This window comes from Pseudophryne corroboree, chromosome 12 (assembly GCF_028390025.1).
Source record: "Pseudophryne corroboree isolate aPseCor3 chromosome 12, aPseCor3.hap2, whole genome shotgun sequence".
Classification (NCBI taxonomy): domain Eukaryota; kingdom Metazoa; phylum Chordata; class Amphibia; order Anura; family Myobatrachidae; genus Pseudophryne; species Pseudophryne corroboree.
The window spans coordinates 38,550,965-38,572,762 of record NC_086455.1 but is presented as its reverse complement, the minus strand read 5'-3'; the positions used below and the strand labels follow the sequence as shown (position 1 = coordinate 38,572,762).

The 21,798-nt window shown below is 44.6% G+C and overlaps 1 protein-coding gene across 2 annotated transcripts in view; it reads left to right on the top strand.

Moving 5' to 3' along the window:
• The window catches only part of DLL4 (delta like canonical Notch ligand 4), a 22,358-nt gene extending 10,274 nt beyond the window's left edge, over nucleotides 1-12,084 (top strand). For both annotated transcript variants that reach the window (XM_063947356.1, XM_063947357.1), the window contains exons 8-12: nucleotides 38-207; nucleotides 3,350-3,569; nucleotides 5,216-5,924; nucleotides 9,031-9,139; nucleotides 10,400-12,084. In XM_063947356.1, the coding sequence (XP_063803426.1) occupies nucleotides 38-207; nucleotides 3,350-3,569; nucleotides 5,216-5,924; nucleotides 9,031-9,139; nucleotides 10,400-10,405 (1,214 nt within the window). In that variant the 3' untranslated portion in view covers nucleotides 10,406-12,084. The remainder of the gene's footprint in view (nucleotides 1-37; nucleotides 208-3,349; nucleotides 3,570-5,215; nucleotides 5,925-9,030; nucleotides 9,140-10,399) is intronic.
• The last annotated feature ends 9,714 nt before the right edge of the window (nucleotides 12,085-21,798 follow it).

Here is a 21,798-nt window from a genome sequence, read left to right as displayed (position 1 = left end):
TTAATGGCCCCTCTCCATTCTGTTCCTTTTCTTACAGATTTGAACTACTGCACCCACCATAAGCCCTGTAAAAATGGAGCCACATGTATGAACACTGGACAGGGCAGCTTCACGTGTTCTTGCCGGGCTGGATATATTGGGGTGAATTGTGAGGAGAAGATCAATGAATGTGATAGTAACCCGTGCCGGAATGGTGGCAGCTGCACGGTAAGAAGTTCGGTCCACAGACCGGTTTAGGGGAACAAATAAAGTGGTTTTAAAGTTTCGAGGTCTTACAGTATGCCTCTCTGTCCTCCTACGTCTAACATCAATACGCCACGCAGCACGAGATGCTGGGTGTGAGTGAGTCGCCAGGTCCCATGCAACTCTGCCTGCGCCGGGCGTCTTTTTTTTTTTTTTTTTTTTTTTCTAAAAAATGCATGTTAGCCGCAACACAATGCAGCTAGGACACACCAGGAGACTGTGCTGATTAATGTGATATACTTGTATATCTGTGTGCGATTAAGTCTGTATAAAGGCTCATATACACTGGGCGATTTTGAGCTGAAAGCAGGTCACTTTTGGTGTGTTGAGCTGCTTTCAGCTCAAAGCCGCCCAGTGTGTATGCCCCGGCGATGAGCGCTGATGCGCACTCCCGCTTCATCGCTGGCGGGAGCCGTGCATCTGCTGGTATCACCAGTAGATGAACGGCGGGGGTGAACGGCTTTCCATAGCGTCCTGCTATGGAAAGCCGCTCACCCCCGCTGACATCGCTGGACAGGGGGGGAAATAACTCGGTGTGTATGCACTGAGCGATTTTCAGCCCAGCGATGTCGGCCATCATCGCTGTATATACACGCTGGGCAAAAATGCTGCCCAGTGTGTATGCACCTTAAGAAGCACAAAAACTTAGGGGCAGATTTATCAATGAGTGATAGTCTTGTTATCACTCGTTACGAATGATAAATGGTGCTCCAGCTAATCTGCTCTTCTGTTTGAAAAATCACAGGAGCTGATTGGCTGGAGCTCCATTTATCATACGCAACAAGTGATATCGCTATCACTCATTGATAAATCTGCCTCATTGTGTGTGGGGGGGGAAAAGCCGCTGCATTGTAGCATTTTGCATACAAATTCAGAGCCCCGGTCGCACACAGATATACAAGTGTCACATACACTATCAAACTAATCGTCTCCCAGTGCATCCTAGAAACGTCACATTGTGACTAAGACACATTTTCTGCAAATAAAAAAAAAAGAAAGAAAAGATGCTAACGCTAGCAGGGTCTCGGGGACTTGGGACTGCGAGAGGGAAACTGTATTCCATGCTTTCCTGGGAACTATGGAGAGGATGTATCAAAACCATATAAGGAGGACAAACTGGGTAGTTTCCTATAGCAATCAAGCAGTTTCTCTCCATTTATCAAGTGCAAGCTATGAAAATTATAGCTAGAAACAACTTCTTCACCTGTCCTCTTCCCCCGGTGTATCTGGGTGTTCATGGTTTTCCAGTAATTGTGATGTGGACACCTTGTGGCACCTATAAATTACATAATAAGAATGTATACTGTGATTTAGGGGGTGACTCGGAGATGAGTGCAGTAGCAGGTGTGACGGTTGTTGCAGCCGCTATGACTAAATTATGCTGATGGCGTAGTGTAAATACGACGACACTGCATCAGAGGACTTGTGTGAACATCGCCATCTGATTAACGCTCCGGTTACTCAGAATGGCCAGGCTGTTAGGGCTTTCAGGGACAGGATGGTGTAGACTGTGTGGCCTCTGCACTCTCCCTCATTTTCAGGAACTCTGCTCAGTGCCACGCCCCCAGGCCGCAGCTTAGTGGACGCTGTGTGCGATGATGCAGGACCTTTTATGCAGATGCAGAGTCGCCACCCCCCACCCCACACCACCACCACCATCTGTGTTGTATGCAAGCTGTCAAGTTTGCATAGAAATTTGAATCGGGCCCTTAGGCCGGATACACATTAAGCAATCTATTGGCAGATTATCTTTCCGATGCGAATCGAAACGATAGATTGTTCAGCAAAAACACTTAATCGCCCATGCACATGGTGATATTGTCCCATCTGATGTGCTGCATGTCAGATGGGCCATCCCCGCTGACATCATGCAGCTAAATGCAGGATGTACCCCTATATCGTGCGGTCGGGCACCGGATCGTGCAGTGTACAGCCGCGCAATAGAGCAGTACACTGCCCATCCCGTCACATGAAAATCGTATTGTTCTGATGCATACCTAGGGGGAGTAACTACAGTTGATGCAGACAAACGACATTTTAGTTGCTTAATAAATATGGAGTAGGTTTTCTAAAATGTTCTGATTATGAGGGATGGTTGCTACAGGTAACTTCTCTCTTTAGAAGGCCGGATGCATCTTTCCTCTTGGTGATGGAGAAAGTAGACGGGGATAAAGTAGCAGCCAATCAGCTCCTAACTGCTGTCTTACAGGTTGTTTGAAAAATGGCAGTTATGAGCTGATTGGCTGTTACTTTATCTTTGTCTACTTTATCTCCATCCAAGGCTTCGTACATAGGGGGGGTCATTCCGAGTTGATCGTAGCTGTGCTAAATTTAGCACAGCTACGATCATCTTCCCTGACATGCGGGGGGACGCCCAGCACACGGCTAATCCACCCCGTATGTCCAGTCCGCCCCCCCCTCCCCGCACAAATACAAAAGCATCGCACAGCGGCGATGCCTTTGTATTTGAGGAGTAACTCCCGGCCAGCGCAGCTCCTGCGTCTGGCCGGGAGTTAATTGTCGCTGCTGCTGGCCACGTGAGACGTCATGCAGCCGCTGTGGCCCGCCCCCCCAGCGGTCCGGCCACGCCTGCATTGGCCAGACCGCTCCCCCTAAACGGCGGCTTAACTGTCTCTGAGGCGATCGCTAGGCAACGAAAGCTGCCATGCGCCGGCCCGACCCGATCACTGCGCTGCGGCAAACTGCAACGAGCGATCAGGTCGGAATGACCCCCATAGACCCCTTAGTCTGAATTTGAAAGTATTGATAGCGATTGGTCACTCGTGCAGATCTGAGATTACGAGGGTTAATCATGGGTTAACTCTTGTTCTCAAGTGTATGTGAGTCCTCGCTCTCCGTGTTATTGTTTTTCTTGTACTGCATTGTCAGCTTGTTTGAGCTAGAATCTCTTGCAGCTGTTTGTACTATAAACATTTACACGTACAATGTAGATGTAGTGCTTTTTGGCACAGATCTCTCCTGTTTATTATACATGCTCACCCACTTCCTCACTGCACGTTTCCCAAACGCTGTCATTTTGATATTAATGTAGCACTAGTACCTTTTAAGACCTTTTGGTATTAATACAGACTTGTTTTTTTCCTAGGATGTGGAGAGCGGTTATGTTTGTGAATGTCCCCAAGGATACTATGGAACCCACTGTGAACACAGTGTATTAAATTGTGCGGACTCCCCATGCTTTAATGGTGGCACATGCAGAGAGCGAGAAAACGGTGCCAGCTACGCCTGTCAGTGCCCACAAGGTTACACAGGATCCAACTGCGAAAAGAAAGTGGACCGCTGTACCAGCAACCCTTGCCTGAATGGTGCGTATTCCGTAACCAGCTTGACTTCCTTTTTGCATAAGAATCAGAAGAGCGACTTTGGCTAAATAAAGGCTGCCCATACTATATAAAGTGTCTGTCCAGCACTTCTTCAGATTAGTGAACAGTACTATATAATAAAAGGCTAACGCTGCTCCTCCCCTCTACGGGGAGAATTAAAGTGTTTTACGGGCGGGGATCCACTAGCTGGCACCCGATAGAGCCATTCAAGTGTTGCTCCAGTCGCCCACCAACAATCATTTTGACGGGCTGGTAACTAGTGTACCCATATTTGATTTTGATAAGTAAACTAAAATTGGATTGCAAAACCCATTCTTAGCTTGGCAATATGACCTGACCAAACTCTCCTATTCAATGTTCAACAGACTCCTAGGGCTTTAGGGGTATATTCAATTAGGGTCGAAAACTGCCGTCTGTCGAAAAGACCGCAGTTTTTGACTTTTTAAGGTCGAATAGTGATTCGACCTATTCAATCCCAGCTGGGGTTTTTTTTCGACAAGTCTGGGAATTCGACTTGTCGAATAGTACGTGAAATGGCGGTATAGCTGCCGATTCACGTACTTTTGAATGAAACGGGGCCAAATTCGACAGGATTTGGACCCATTTTCAACCATCTCAGTCCGACATAAAAAAATGTCGGACTGAGATGTGGGACCCAGAGGAGGAGAGGGGGGAGAGCCGCGGGCATACAGGGAAGATCAGCGCTGCAGCAGGATGTCTCACAGCTGCGCCGCTCACGGTAGCGTCCACCCGGCTCCAGCAAGTGAGGTCATACTTGCTGGAGCCGGGTGGACACTGCCGTGAGGTTGGGCGGCTGTGTGACATCTTCCTGCAGCGCTGCTCTCCTCCGTCTGCCCGTGGCTGTCCCCGCGGCTCCCCCTTCTCCTCCTCTGGGTCCCTCATCTCAATTCGACTTGAAAAAGTCGAATTGAGATGAGATTGAATAGGGGTTGTCGGATCCATTTCCGACAAATGCATGTCGGAATGGATCCGACCCTAATTGAATATACCCCATAGTCTTAAAATGGGAATAAAAAAAAGCAAAACAAGCATGGCTCATTTTATTGTACATGTAGCGACCCAAGTCTCCGATAATTGGTAGCTTTGAAAACCTACGGTTTAGTAAATATACTCTCTAGTTTCAGCCTTTTTACCTTCATGATGTAATAGTTGGTAGGAAAACTGTACTACATAAGCAAATGGATTTTCCCCAAAAACTAATTTTTAAATCTTAATTTAGAGAATATATTATATTATATTATATATTTTATTATTATTTTTTGTATCCAAAATTTCATACTAAGATTTAGTCCAACTCTTCATCTTTGCATACTTATTATTATAAAAAAATAAAATAAAAAAAAACATGTACAGAACGAAATGTGTTTTTATTGTATTTTTTTTTGTTGTTGTTTTTTTTGATTGGTGTTTCAAGATCACAGAAGGAAACACATAGTAGTGCACTGTATGGTTCTGACAATAGCATTACACCAGCTTGGCTACCCTTGCTTATGACTGCTCATTATCCCGGCATTACTTGCCTAAAGAATTGACATTACTGTAATGTTATGTGCTAGCTACGAAGTCCATCACCGTGCACAAGATTAAATATTTATATTTCCCAACAGGTGGTCAGTGCTCCATCTTCGGTTACACACCATTGTGCCGCTGCCGTCCAGGATATACGGGGCCAACCTGCGCAATTAATATAAATGAGTGTGCAAAGAATCCGTGTTTCAATGGAGGAACCTGCTATGACTTGCCGGGTGACTATGCCTGCATTTGTCCACCAGGATTAACAGGGAAGACTTGTGAAGTAATATCCAGAGATGGATGTTCTGTCAATCCATGTAATAATGGAGGATCATGTCTTCCGGTGCCTTATGAAAATCCTGCTTGTGTTTGCGCTGTTGGCTTCACGGGAAGCCATTGTGAACTTCCAGCTAGCACGGCAAAGTCTTTGGAATTTCCTTGGGTTGCTGTGTTTATGGGTGCGGGCATGGTAGGGCTGCTGGTTTTATCGTGTATGATTTTTGTGGTTGTGAGACATTTCCGTCAGCAGCCGATACAGGACACAAAGACGATGAACAATTTATCAGATTTCCAGAAAGACAATCTGATACCAGCCTCACAATTAAAGAATATAAACAAAAAAAAGGAGCTGGAGGTGGACTGTGGTCTGGAGAAGTCAAACTACAAGCTTAAAAACCACACCTTAGACTGTAACATAAGCAGTGGACTAATTGGTGTGGTTAGTAATGGGATTGGAAAAGGAGACAAATACTATAATAGTGAAAAATGTTTAGAAGAAGAAAAGTTCCCTCTGCGTCTACACAGGTGAGAAAATAATCCTGCAGCCGGATTTTTTTTTTTTTTACCACTCCTGTACATGTTTTGCACTTGACAACTGGCTTTGCACTATAGACAAATGGGTCTGGGATCCAATTAGCCGCAAACCGCTCCCAGGGCTGCAAGCAAGTGTGCGAGATGGCACTAGAAAAGGCCATGAGGGGGGAGAGTTCGGGTGACGTTTTTGCGGCATTTGCGTGTCGCCCCAACGGTAACTAGCACACCCCTGCAAGCTGTTTGTGGCTAATAGAATTCCTCCCTCCCCCCTCCTCCCCATAAAGCGAAATTCAATTCTAATAGTGTTTATTCTAGCACCCTGCACCTTTCAAAACCTGTGCAGTTCCTCTTTCCTGCCTGGGGTGTCGCTCTCTGCTGTGGTGCTTCTCGGCACACTCTGATCTGTAACTCAGTGCTGTGATACAGATCTGTGTGTGCTGAGAAGCACCAGAGCAGAGAGCGACACCCCAGGCAGGAAAGAGGAACTGCATGGATTTGGAAAGGTGCAGGGTGCTAGAATGAACACTAATTCTAAGTTGTGAAACAGTCAGGCAAAGGTTCTTCATGGCCCGTAACAGTGATAATTGTCCCTTGCACCACACACAGGTGCGTGAGAAAATTTAGAGATGTACTGTACTCTACTGCGATGTGGGTAGCCAAAAACTGTCCGGACACTGAGAATAATTGAATCTTCCCCATAAAGAATACAGCACTTATTTTTGTTGTAACATTCCCATTTTGACATTGGAGTGTTGCTTCATTTTGTACATGTGTGGGTGTTTTGTTTTTGTTTTTTTCCAATGTGAGGTGCATATGTGTATGAGTTTGGACGACTATGTAGTCTACAATCATAGTAGGGAGGCAGGGAGTTGGGAGTTCTGTCCTTTATAAGAAAGCATGGAATCATTGGTCACATTTTGAGGTTTTAAACAAGTTTTTCACTTGTTTCAGTTGGAAGTTAATGCTGTAGAAAATTGTATCCCTTTTCATATCTGTAGTGCTGAAACCTCATTCCAAAGGCCTAACCTTTCCTAGAGAATGATGCATTAATATTCGGATTCTAATGCTGAGCTATTGATTTATTCTATAGCTATGAAGCCAGCCAGGGGCATCCCAATCTCTTTAGGAGATGGGGGGGGGGGGGTTTCCTGGGGGGGGGGGGGGTCCTGGCCCAAGATATTTTATTTTGGCACCCCTGCACTGCTGAAGGTCTCCCCCCTCAGGGACAGCTGGATCTTCCCGCCACACCACCTATCTGACGCAGCTGGCTATATCTGGGAGGGAGGAACATTTGAAGTGGGAGATGAGAAGGGCACAAGACTGTTCCCAGTGCAGGGGCCAGCCCACCGTAACTAGCCACAAGCTGTAGGGGGCAGGAACTTGGAGTATGGCGGAGGAGGGCCCTGGAGGCAGGTTTAGAAGGGCGGCGGGGATGGTGGAGGAGGAACTGCCAGAAAGGGTATTATCTCCACCTAACTCTGCCTGTGGTAAGTCGAGATGGCGGCCGAACTGCGCCCTGTGACCCAGTACATTGAATGGCGCCTCTGAAATGTATATAATATAACAATAAGTTCAGACACCTTTGCAACCAGCATAGCAATGTTAAAGTAATTGTTCTTGGTGCACTCAAAACCTGACATGGGAAATTTATGTATGCAGAAACAAATGTCTTTATGAAGATCTTATGTGAATGCTTATCCTCTAGTCTACAGGTTCTCAAACTCTGTCCTCAGGACCCCACACGGTGCATGTTTTCCAGGTCTCCTCACAGGATTTTCAAGTGAAATAATTAGCTCCACCTGTGGACCTTTTTAAAATGTGTCAGTGAGTAATTAATACACCTGTGCACCTGCTGGGTTACCTGCAAAACATGCACCGTGTGGGGTCCTGAGGACCGAGTTTGAGAACCACTGCTCTAGTCCATGGGTCTTTAACCTGCGGCCCTCCAGCTGCTGTGGAACTACACATCTAGGCGAGTCCTGCTACAGTTTTGCTATTAAAGCATGCTGAAACTGAGGCAGGGCATGCTGGGATGTGTAGTTCCACCGCAGCTGGACAGCCACAGGTTGAAGACCCATGTTGTAGTCATCTTCATTAACAGATTAGGGAGATTCCTAAAAACCTTTTCCTAATTAAAGTGCTGGAAATCATTATTACAACATACAATTCCAACTTAAAGGGCCATATTCAACTAGTGGTGAAGTGTGGCTGCGCACATCACTGCTTTAATACTGTAGCCTAACGCCGTAGATTTTTCTGTGCACTTCTATAAGGGTGCAAGGGAAAAATCGTCAATGTTGGTGAACGATTGGTGCATCTCGCTGCAGTTGGTTACTGCTCAAAGGTTATGGAACATGGTTATCGGTGGTTTGCAGTGAGCCCTGCTGTATATGTAATGATCCGCTTTCGCATGGGGTCAATCATAGGGGGGAATTCAAATGTTTGAAAAGTCAGTTGGGTGTCTGGTTTTTTTTTTTTTTTCCTGTCTATTAGATAGGAAAAAACAGGCACCCAACTGACTTTTCAAAAATTTGAATTCCCCCCATAGTGTGCAGTTGAAATGCTGTGTTTACCTAGACTACCATTTTTCATCTTTTACTACAAATGGTACGTGATGATATAAAGGAGCCAGGAGCGGATCCAGGATTCAGTGCAATCACCCTTCCTACACCAGTAACGCTTCTCTCCCCTGTTCAGTACCGCTAGCCAATGTGTAGAAGCAAAGTGGCACATCCGGCTGGGAAAGAGGAGACGGCAGCCTCCCTGCCCAGCCATGCAGACACTGTTGGCAGTAATGGACAGGGGAGAAGTGTTACTGAGAAACCATCTCGCACTGATCACGAGTCTGCTCCTGAAAGGGGATCACTCGACGTAGTCTCCTACTTGGATATAATTACTTCTATGCCACCAAATGGCAATTTATGCCATACAATCTACATATAATTGCATGCCGCACGATCTTGAACATTCTCTTGACCTAGCAGTTATATAGCTAAATAACACTCCTGGAACTATATTGATCATATTAAACATGTAGCGAATGGAATCCTAAATACACTGTTTATAAATGGTGTTTTGTCTTTGTTTCTCTGCACAGTGAGAAGCCAGAGTGTAGAATATCAACGATATGTTCTCCGCGGGATTCAATGTACCAGTCCATTTATGTGATAGCGGAGGAGCGGAATGAATGTGTGATAGCTACAGAGGTAAGAACATCGCTTGTAAAGTGCATGCTGGATAGGATTTCTAGTGAAGGTGATACATGTGTCAGAGATGGAACTCCTAGATTATAGTGCGTAGCCTTACAGTAGGGCTCCGGTTATCGGTGCTGAAATGGACAGCAACCCACTTTAGTGAGACAAGTCCCTCACTATAAACAAGGTCAAATATTTTCTCATTCCAGTTACTTATTACATATAAAGCATGTTAACCTTTTATTCAAACTTTTAGTGGAACAAATGGTTTTATTAAATAGAGAAACCTATTTTGACACTTTAATATGCTGTGCATGTAAGGGCTAATGCGGAGCTGGCCGCAGTTGATCACACATTGCAGGCACGGTTCTCCTAGGTGTATTTTTCCAGTATGCAGTGTTGTGGCCGGGTGGCCCTATATGTAGTCAGACAGCTAGCAGTACGTTTGGTTTCGTTGCTGCAGGTGTACACTGATAAGGATCTCTGCTGGCTGCAATTCCATTGGCACACCCATTATAAACTTGAACGCACCGTTATAGCCCAGCTACGCCTACTTAGGGGGGCATTTACTAAGCAGTGATAAGAGAGCCAGTGGAGATGTTGCCCATGGCAACCAAGCAGCACTGAAGTAACGTCTATAATTTGCATACTATAAAATTATACAGAGCTGCTGATTGGTTTATGGGTGCAACTTCTCCACTGGCTCTTATCACTGCTTAGTAAATGTCCCCCTAGTCACAGGTGGAGATGTGTGGGTCTCTACTTGACCCATATTTTTGTAAACTTCATTCTGGAGCATGTGTAGTGCTGGATTCCCACTGGGCAGGTGCCTTGGCCACCACTAGATGGGGGCAGCACAGCTGTCACCATGCATCAAATCTTTTCCAGTGCCCCACTTAAGCTGTGGCTATTTGGACACAGAATAAAGACTACATCCCCCATGATGCTTCAGGGGGTAGTCTCGGGAGTAAGCACATGTGCAGTGCAGGAGCCTGGAATAGTAGCCCAGAATAGACCTCTGCAAAAGGCCAAATTAAAACTCACCAGTACCCTGAGTTGGGGGGGGGGGGGGAGGGTGCCCAAAGATTGTCCCTAGGGATAGCATGACCCCTAAATCTGCCCCTGAGCAAGTGTAGGGCAAAATACAACAAGATTACTAACTTTGAGTCAGACTGCGTAATGGGACTATTCACTTAAATGCAATGATATCAAAACACCATGTACCCCATTAACTTTTTATGTGTTTTTGTCTTCCTCCTCTTTCTGTTACAGGTGTAACCCTTAAGTTGAGCATTCAGAAGTGCAACTTTAGCATTCTCTTGAGGGGCCATAAAGAGGAGGCATGCCATGTAGCCATGTTTACAAATCGGGACTGGAGGTGATTTTGATCACGTACATGCAACTAGCTGCTTTCAGAAGATCTGTTCATCTGAGCTGAAGGGGACAGACTGTGAATTTGCAGGAGATGCAATGGACTTCAAGCCCTGGCTCTAGAGTTTAGGAATTTGATCAACTGAATGTAATAAAACTGGAAGAAATAGAAGCAACATGAAGATAGACCAGTTATGATTGCAAGCTCGTTTCTTAAAGTGTCCTTTTCAGACTTCACACTCCATGGCATTAAGTAAAGTTGCAAATGTGAGGAGCTGACAGTAATGGATGTTGGCAATCCATGCCATATAGAGCATACATTCCAACAAGGTGAATGGGATCCGTTTCCTATGCAGAATGAAACTTTTTATCAAGGTCCTGGTGTTGTCCTACTGTGTTAAGAAGTGCCTAAAGAATGTCCCAAGAGTCCACTTTGTGTTGGCTGAGAACTGCTTTCCCATTAATACCTGAACAGTATTAAGCTAAGAAGAATTATTATTATTTTTATTTTATTTTTTCATTCTTGCTATAGACTTTTTGGGATAGACTCATGGAAAGTGACATGTGGACATTGCTATTAAATGTTGTTGATAAAGAAAACGCACAGACTGAAAGTCTGTGCGAGTCTTCGGCCAGCAAACTCTAGTCCATGCCTTACATTGCATGACAAATCAATCAAGCTGGCCACTTTTTAATAATTTTTGCACTACTGAGAATTGTGATTTAGAACTTTATTTTTTACTTAAACAGAGAACACTATATCAGTTTGGTATCATGTCGGTTTTTTTCCTCACAGCCTTAATATTATGTAAATGTATCAAATGCCCAAAATAACATTCATACTACATGTTGGGTTATAAGTTGTGTTCAATTTTTTTTTTTTTTATGTTTTTCTATAATTTATTTACAGTGACCATTACTGCCATAAAGCTGAACTCTCAAGTGACTTCATTTTAGTCCTTTTCTTTTATTCAGGATTTCCGTTTAAAAAAAAATAGCTATTGTAAAGTCAGTGGCTGCTCGGAATATACAAATTTTAATGTAAATTATAAAAAAAAAAAAAAAAAATTTGTTTGTAGTTTTTTTGTAGATTTTTTTTTCTTTTTTTTCTTTTTGTGTGTGTGTGTTTAAAGGGGCTAGGAAGGCTGCCTCATTCCAGTATTTTGTGTCTGGAGAGCTTCAGGATTTTTTTTATTTTTTTATTTATTTTATTTTTATGCAATATTATCCATACTTACAAGTGGTTGCAAAATAACAATGTTTGAAGAACCGCTTTGATAGCTGTGATCTAAAAGGCTACACATGCCTGTTATAAAGCATTGGTTAATCCTGAAGAATGATGGACACTATTAATTACAACTGTAGTATCCACTTTGACTTTCTCCATTATAACCTCTACAGTACTATCATAGCCTTAAAGGCTGCATCAGCAACACAAGACTTGCATTTAATAAAAGATATTTGGCTGTAGTTCATATCCCTTTTTATTTTGTGGTTTGTTTGTTTTTTTTATTTTTGTTTGTTTTTTTTAACCTAGCATTTCAATAATTTAATGTTGAATCAAAAGCACTGAACTTTTTACATTTTCTAGCATTGTTTTGTATATAATGTATATTTATAATCAAAACAAATGTAAATATGTTTATTTCTTCTGTAATGTTTTTAATGTGCTAGCAAAGTTTGAGTTTATTTTGTTTTGTTTTTTTCAAAACCAAATGAAAACATCTTCCATCTACTTTTTTTTTTTGTTTCCTGTGTTTAATTTCTAAAATATGCTTTTCTTGAGTCGTGACATTGTTCCAAGCATTGAAATGTAGTCTTGTCTATTCTGGTAAATATAAACGGGTTTCTGCGTGCAATTAAGCCTTGAGTGCACTTGCTGCATTTACTTTTGCTAAATGTAGGCAATAAAAAATAGCACTTTGGGGGGAACATAACAGTGCTTGGTTTCCTGTTGCTTTTCCTGTGGCCTTTGTCAAAAACAGGCAAATAGGAAACAAAAATGCATTCCCACTAATTCTTCTGTACAAGTTTACAGGAAAGAATTGTGTATCCACTTGTTACAAATGAATTTGTATCCTGAATGAAGTTTTGCAGTTGTCCTAATTCTGCCCTCAGGAACCCTTCTAGGCACCTGCATGGGGATATTGGTTTCTTCAAAGTGGTACAGACTTTGGGAGTCATTCCGAGTTGATCGCTCGCTAGCTACTTTTAGCAGCCGTGCAAACGCATAGTCGCCGACCACGGGGGAGTGTATTTTCGCTTTGCAAGTGTGCAAATGCCTGTGCAGCCGAGTGGGACGAAAAGGTTTTTTGCAGTCTGAGTAGCTCTGGACTTACTCACCCCTTGCGATCACTTCAGTCTTTTTGGTCCCAGAATTGACGTCAGACGCCCGCCCTGCATACGCCTGAACACCTGCGTTTTCCAAACACTCCCTGAAAATGGTCAGTTGACACCCATAAACGCCTTCTTCCTGTCAATCTCCTTGCGATTGGCTGTGTGAATGGATTCTTCGTTAAATCCATCACCCAGCAACGATTTGCTTTGTACCCATACCACGCGCCTGCTATTGCGGTGCATGCACAATAGTAACCTGTTCGCTGCGCTACGAGAAACGGCAGCGAACGATCAACTCGGAATGACCCCCATTGTCTCCAGGACAGCCTTTGGCTTAACAAAAAAATAAAAATAACAAATGAATCTTGGTTATTTTCCCATTTTTAAATTGATTTATCTGGCAATGACTGGAAAGGGATTTACAGAACTCTGAATCATTTATCCAGCTAGACCACAGGTTCCCAAACTGTGTGCCGTGGCTCCCTGGGGTGCCTCGGGACACTTGCAGGGGTGCCCTGGGTTGGTGGTCCAGGACCGATTCAAATTATTTATGGTCAATATAATAGGCAAAACCAGTGCTGGTGGCTGCCAGTCATAAAATATGTGGCCAAACAGAAGCAAATCTTGTCCCTCACCACACAACTGATCCTAAGGATGACATATAAACGCCATCTACTTAATGTAATGTTTCTTTCTAAATTTCTCAATAAGAAATTTATAGCCTAGGGGTGCCGTGAAAAAAATTCTGATATATTCTAGGGCGCCGTGATTCAAAAAAGTTTGGAAACCACTGAGCTAGACACATGGCGTGTTAATCGATTAATACCCAGAATGCGTCCATTTAATGTACAGTATAGCATAGACTCAGTGTACACAAATGTCATGTATGAAGTGACCAGCAGATAAGAGTGACGGATACAATGCGTTCAGCCAGAGGTAGAACTGAGGCAACGGAGTCATCTGCCGCCGGGCTCCTGCTGTGAAGGGGGGCACCTCTCCTCCCATTCTGTGACACCATTGAATTAAGTTAATTGATAGCTGTCGCTGTCATTTCCGTGGCCGACTTCCTCACTGGTCCCTGCACTTTACACATCACACCCTGTTTTATTATACTGTAGATACATATTTTACAAGTGTCACTCCCAGGATTAGAAACCACAACCTATTACACTGGAAGCAGACACCTTACTGATGAAGCTGTTTGCTCCTGTATAGGAAATATGAGAATTTTAACTATATGAAGCTACTTCTCTGACAATTACACGTAACTTCATATAGTTAGAATTCTTATGGTTCCTCTACAGGAGCAAATAACTCCATCAGTAAGGTGCCTGCTGTTAGTGTAACAGGTCATGGGTTCTAATCCTGGGTATGACTGCTAAGAAATGTGTGATTTTAAAATAAAAGACAATTAAATGTATAAATACAGTATATAATTTTTTTTCAGAACACTCCATACACACACACACACACTTTTATTTTAATTAATATATATATATATATATATATATATATATATATATATATATATATATACACACACATTTATCTTAATATAGGAAATAGGGGGGTACCAATATTTATCTTGCCTTCGGGTGACTGTGACGAACTTACGCCACTGCGTTCACCTTATATTTTCTTTATCCTCATTGGAGAGGTCTTTACTGACTGACTGCAGGTTCCTGTTCTACACTAAGGGTCTAATTCAGACCTGATTGCTAGGGTGCATTTTTTGCATCCGTGCGATCAGGTAGTCGCCGCCTACAGGAGGAAATCGCTGTGCAGGGGTGCGATTGCATGTGCAAGAGAGCTGCACAAACAAGTTTGTGCAGTCTTTGCATAGCCCAGGACTTACTCTTCCAGTGCGATGATCTGGGCCGGAGCTGACGTTAGAAACCCTCCCTTCAAACGCCTGGTCCCTCCTGAGTTTCTCTGGACACTCCTTAACTGTCAGTTGCCACCCACAAATGCCTCTTCCTGTCAGTCACCTTGCGATCACCCGTACAATCTCTTTTCTCACTATCCTGCCAGTGCCTGGAGATACCCGTTGCTGCGGACCGACGCCTGCGCATTGCGGTGCATACACATGCGAAGTTCAGACCTGATCGCAGGCTGTATGAAAACGCAGCCTAGCCATCAGGTCTGAATTAGCCCCTGAGTAGTTTCAGTAACAGGCAGGAAAAGGCTATAGCAGGCATTACACTGATATTGCCATGAGGGGCACTTAGGCAAGGAAGCTATGATGAGACTTGATAAGTGCCTATAGACTTGGGGCCTAATTCAGACCTGCTCGTAGCAGCAAATTTGTTAGCAGATGGGCAAAATGAGCACTGGGGGGGGGGGAGCACATATAACATGTGCAGAGAGAGTTAGATTTGGGTGGGTCATTTGGTTTCTGTGCAGGGTAAATACTGGCTGCATTACTTTTACACTGCAATTTAGATTTCAGTGTTCACACCTCACCCAAATCTGACTCTCTCTGATGATTTTATATATGCCCTCCTGCAGTGCACGTGGGGGGTCATTCCGACCTGATCGCACGCTGCAGTTTTTTGCAGCCGTGCGATCGGGTCACAATAGCGCATGGGTGCAAGCCGCAATACGCAAGAACATCGCTGGGCAGCGACTAGAAGAAAGCGTTCAACGGCTCACGCAAGAAGATTGACCGGAAGAGGCCGGCCGGGGGTGTCAACTCATCATTTTCTGGGAGTGTCGAAGAAAACGCAGGCGTGCCCAGCTGTTTGCAGGGAGGGATCCTGACGTCGGCTCCAGGAAGGATCATCGCAGTGGGTGAGTAAGTCTTGAGCACAAACATTCTCTGCCCAGCCGATCGCAGCCCTAACCCCCTCCCCTGTAGGCGGCGATTACCTGGCCGCAGCAGTGCAAAATATAGCCTGCATGCGACCAAGTTGGAATGACCCCCCCCCCCCCCCCCATGGTTTTTCCACTCTGCTAACAAATTTGCTGCTACGATCAGGTCTGAATTAAGACCTTGGTGCCTTCTCACTGTTTACTGAACCAGAGGAAGCTCCTTCACACGAGCAATCTGCACTAGTTTTAGTGAATATATTGCAGGACAGGATTCATGAGACAAGAGGAGAAAGTTGCCATTAAAGACTGCAGTAGCTGCTGACTTTCTTCTTCCCTTACGCTTGGAAGGGGTTATTCCGAGTTGTTCGCTCGTTGCCGATTTTCGCTATACTGCGATTAGTCGCTTACTGCGCATGCGCAAGGTTCGCAGAGCGCATGCGCTTAGTTATTTTACACAAAAGTTAGGTATTTTACTCACGGCATAACAAAGCTTTTTCATCGCTGTGCTGATCGTAGTGTGATTGACAGGAAGTGGGTGTTTCTGGGCGGAAACTGGCCGTTTTATGGGAGTGTGCGGAAAAACGCAGGCGTTCGAGTTGCAAAATGCAGGAGTGGCTCGAGAAACGGGGGAGTGGTTGGGCAAATGCTGGGTGTGTTTGTGACATCAAACCAAGAACGAAAAGGACTGAGCTGGTCGCAATGGCTGAGTAAGTCTGGAGCTACTCAGAAACTGCTAAGAAATGTCTATTCGCAATTCTGCTAATCTTTCGTTCGCACTTCTGCTAAGCTAAGATACACTCCCAGAGGGCGGCGGCTTAGCGTGTGCAATGCTGCTAAAAGCAGCTAGCGAGCGAACAACTCGGAATCGCCCCCGGAGTGTAGAGCAGTAAAAAAGAGAAATGAGCATCTGTGTGTTTCCAATTTTATCTTACACCAGCCTTGATCATTAGGTCATTATTTAATGATGAGGTGGTTTGTTGGCTAGTTTGAAATGTGTGTAGTCTATTTATTTAATGTTAGGTCTGGTTGTGGAGAAATACCTCTTTATTCATTACAATTGAGTGCTATTAATCTTTTGGCTGGGTCACAGGAGCTAGGCATTATTTATGAAATGCGAATACTATTTTACTAGGGTGATGGTTGTTGGGGGCAGGGCTGTTTCTGGAGAATTTGGCTCCCAGTGCGAGATTTAAAATGTGCGCCCCCCCACCCATAGATTAAAAAAACACAATTTTGTGTGCGAGCTCATGGTGTGGGGGCATGGCCTCGCAGGAAAAGACTATCTTACACCCCAGTTTTTGATCCTGCGCCAACAGGCCCCACACAGTAATGCCCCTTACACCATATTATGCCACTCACTGCAGTGCCCATGATACATTATGCCCTACAGTAAAGCTTCTAATTACTTTTAAATTACCTGCTCGTTGCCAGGGGTTTCACGTGCTGAGTGTCTTGCTCCTTGCCAGGGGTGTATACAGCCTGCCATAGCCTGCCCGCCAGCTCCCCTACACACCTGTTCCCCCTCCTCCCTGCCAGCCCCGTGCGACTAGAAATGACACTGGTGGAGGGTAGAGTTCTGTTTATTAATTTAGATTATTTGATATCAGACCAAATTTGGGCGATGCATTGGTTGGCGAGGTGTGCAAATGCGCACGTTGCTGAGAATTACGTTAGAAGAATTTTGTCGCTTTTCCAGTGCACCTCAAAGAGGTTATCCAATTGAGCGTGAAGTTTTGCCAGCAAATGAAACCTTGCTGACCTCAAGCCCAAGTTTGGATTACTACAGGTATGTATGCTACCAAAATACCCAATTTATAAAAAAAAACAACAAACCTGAGATTTCCAGCTTTGAAAACCCCGCAGTTTTAGGTAAAAGTCTTACCCTCTCCTCCACGGCTCCTGGTCATTTTCCCTCCATCTGTCCACTGGGGAGGTGGCTGCTGGGAGATGTAATTCTCCCTGCTGCCGCCTCTGGACACACACGGGGGTCACACACCTGACAGGGGTCTCGCACACACTTACATGACTGCTGCAGAAGACCAGACCCAAACAGGCTGAATGAAGAAGACAGTACTCCGGAAGGTGACTAAGTACTAAGTGAGCTAATTTGAAACTTCCAAATTCCTTAATTAGTCATTAGGGTAGGTTCCAGAGCAAATCCCATTTTTTTTTCTCCTAAAATAAAGATTTTAAGAAAAATTTGATTTTCTCTGGGGCTGTGAGGGGGGGGGGGGGAAGACGCAGTGATTTCTATAGAAATCACTGCTCATTTTCTCACCTTCAATTGAATTTGCCAAAAAACATGAGTCCTTTTTCTGTGTGAAAGGGTCAAATTCCTGGGAGTTCGACCCACGAGTTTACCAGGGTTGGAGACCCGGGAATTTCAACCCGGGTTGAACCTTTCACACAGAAAAAATACCCGTGTTAATCTGAAATCTACTTGACCTGTACAAATTCTTGACCCGGTAATTTGCTTGTCTGTGTGAAAGGTGGGTCAGACAGATCCCGGCAAAACTACCCGGCACTGAAATGCCAGGTAAAAGCCGGGATTTTCAGACGTTTCTGTCCTAAAGGGTATTAGCAAGAAATGGCTAATTCCAACGGGATGTAGTCATGTGACTGCTAGATGGGACACTGCCAGTCAATATACCACGGAATTCCGATCTCTGGCCAGCTTGACATTCGGCATGCAGATTAACAGGGACTATTCGCACTTGTGGGTGTCCATGACACTCATAGAGTAGGAATAGAACCTGTGCTGAGCGCAGTGAGTCCACAAGAAGCTTTGTTGGGCTCGCACCCCCTCCTACCGGCATTCTGTCCTCCGGGGCACCAAACAGTATACCCCACAGCAGCTCCATGTGCTTTGGCCAAAATCTAATATCATCTGCGCAAATTAAAGAGCACTGCGCTGCTAAAGAGGCTCGCAGTTCCAAAACTGTAGACCAGGGCTGGCCAAACCGGTCCTCGAGATCTACCAACGGTTCACATTTTCCAGACCACCTAGCTGGTGCACAGGTGTAGTCATTACTAATTAAGATGTGCTGCATTCATTCCTAACTGACAATTCTACAGATCTCCAGGAGGCCTGGAAAACATGAACTGTTGGTTGATCTCGAGGACCGGTTTGGCCAGCCCTGCTGTAGACACTTGAAAGACACAGCAACATTAAATCGCCAAGAAATAATATAATATATCAAATCTTATGTTGCTAACAAGCAAACTAGCCTATAGGTTCCCTCTAAATAAATATTAATGGGTATAGCACTGAAAGACCTACATTGAATATGGATCAGCCGAACCCATTTAGCGTTGTCAATTATCTTATTGTAGCTTTTTGCAATTTTATTTGATTTCTCTTTCAGCAAAAAAAATGAGCTTCTCCCATCCTGTCTGTCCTTGGCTGCCATATGAAGAAGAAAATAGAACACTTTTGAGTGCTAAAATTAAATGTTCTGTCGTCGTCGTCCCCCCTCTCCCCTCCCCTCACACACCCACTCGCCCACCAAATCTTCACCCCATAGAGCAAATTATAAAAAACAAGCCATTGACAAAAAGCTGAGCAGATGCTCACGGCTTGCTGCTTTCTTCCCAATGTGAAATAAACCTAACAGATGCCGCTCTCTTAATTGAACACATGGATTACATACACACAGTCCTGCTGCAGGAAAAGCTCTTCAAATCATTTCCTTGCTACAAAAAAAAATAATCAGTAAGCCCAGAAATGACAGACATAATGTGCGGCGCTATTATACAACATAAATGTGTATTTTATACTGTACAGAATTGTTTGAAGTGATTAAACATATGCAGCCTGTGTATGTTGAATATTTACCGGAAAACCATTTCAGCACACTGGAAGGTTTGCATGTTTATTAAAAGCTGCTACACAAATGGTGGAGCTAGTCCTGTACAGGGGACCCCTGCTCGGCTTCCAGCCTCATTGCACAGTGTTCTCAGAGAGGGAGGGACCTTTCCAAAGTCAATTATTCCCAGTGGCAACTATGATACTATGTGCCAAGACTTGTGCTCCGGGCAACAAAGGATGTGATGCCTAAAAAGAAACAGGGACTTCCTCTGAGAGCCTTGTGCTCCATGCAAAATGGGTAGCAGCAGGAGGCTAGCATACTGTGGATCTATCATCTATGCATGCATAAATTCAATGGAATTAACATCACAGGAGACATGCTATCACAAACAAATTTGCTAAACAAATTAATAGAGATGCTATAAATGCCCGAGCTACAGATCTATGTACAATCGTCTGTAGCTAGAAAGTACATTTAAATACCCACGGTACCCATGATGGACATGAAAATATAATTTCCCAGATAACCTTACCATATAGAGCTGCAAAATCTGCTCCAGACAACCCCAGAAGAATATTACAAACTATATATTGTAGCATTTAATCAGACAATATAATTCCAATTGTTGGTCCAGTAACCTAGGAAACCCCCTTATTGAGGGCAGTGGGGAATTTCCTGTTAGGCACATAAGGCACGTGCCTAGAAGCAGCACCTGTTTGGGGGCGGCACTAGGATGCTTGTGTTGGTACTGTCAGCCTAAAAAGTACCAGTAACTGCATAATGTTTCCACTGTATTGTACCGTATGCCATCTTGACTGGAGTGTAAATGGATAGGACATGTGCAGACTGCCCCTGAAAGCTGCTCTACTTAGTAAAAATGTATACATAATTAAAAAAAAAATGTCAAAGGGGCTTTTTTAAATCCTATTAAATTGACTATTATCAAATGAGGGCTTGTAACCAATAAAAAAAATAAAATTAGGCAGGGGGGAGGGGGTGGCCATTACTGTTCTGCCTAGTGGCGCCCCCTCCCTTAAATTCACCTCTGATTGAGGGCTATTATGTCTGTTGCAGAAGTCTTCTCCTGAGTGAATAATTATTGATTGCATTAACTATAGGTACTGTGTAGGGCGTCACAAGGTTCTGTAGAGGTGTAGAGCAGTAATACAAACAAGGCATACATAGTAACAATGGGGCATATTTATTACATTCATTTTCTGATCGCAATAGCAGCCTCTGTTGGTTTCTATTTGCATTCCGGAAATTGGCCCTCGTAGCTACTGTAGTCTACAGTCTACCTATCACACACTTTACTGGTAGGGGGATCAGTAGGATTCCTACCCAGTAATAGCCTCTTGCACAGAATAGCGGGGACGAAGGACCCTGCTCCCCGGCTTGTGAGAGCTTAGAATATAAAGGGAGACTGGGAGAAGTAGAAGTGATGGAGGTGGATTGACACAGAATGGGATCAGCAGTAGCGTGTAGGTGGGGATCACACAACTGTATGATGTACTACAAACACTGGCATCCCAGTTTACCAGGAGCAAGCAATGGGTTTCTCTGCAAATTCCCATGGTGCACACAGTGTGTGGAGGGGACTACCCTATGAGCTGCACCCAGGGCTGGATTTACTACAAGGCGATATAGGTGCCTGAATAGGAACTTCCTCTCCTGGCTAGTAAAATATGTAAAAAAAATAATAATAATTTTAGTTTACAGTTATCATTTCCACCCAGCTGCCAGCTGTGCAGAGCCACCATACAGCATTTGGGTGGGCTGGTACATATGAGGGAATCAACCACGGAAACAAGCTAACATTGCTGCCTTCAGATTGGGGGTGGGGGAGCCACATGCGCTGAGGGGGAGCTGGGGCAGTGATGCATTGTGTTGATCACCTTTAGCCCCGCCCCCAGCACAAAGGGACTCCTCCATTGAAGACACTCAGCCTGCCTCATACTAGGCTGCTCCCAATGGGGGTCACTTCGAGTTGATCATAGCTAAATTTAGCACAGCTACGATCATCTTCCCTGACATGCGGGGAAACGCCCAGCACGGGGCTAGTCAGTCCCCGCCCCCCCTAGAAGTGCAAAAGGCATCACACAGCGGCGATGCCTTTGCACTTCAGGGGTAGCTCCCAACCAGCACAGCTTTAGCATGCTGGCCGCGAGCTACTCATCGCTCCCCGGCCGTGTGACGTCACGCAGCCGCTGCGGCCCACCCCCCACGAAACGGCGGCAAAACGCCATCGTTCCGCTCCCTCCCGCCCAGCGGTAGAGGCGATCGCATCATGCCGGCGCATGTGCAGTAGGGACCCGTTCGCTCTGCTGCATTAAAAAGCAGCGA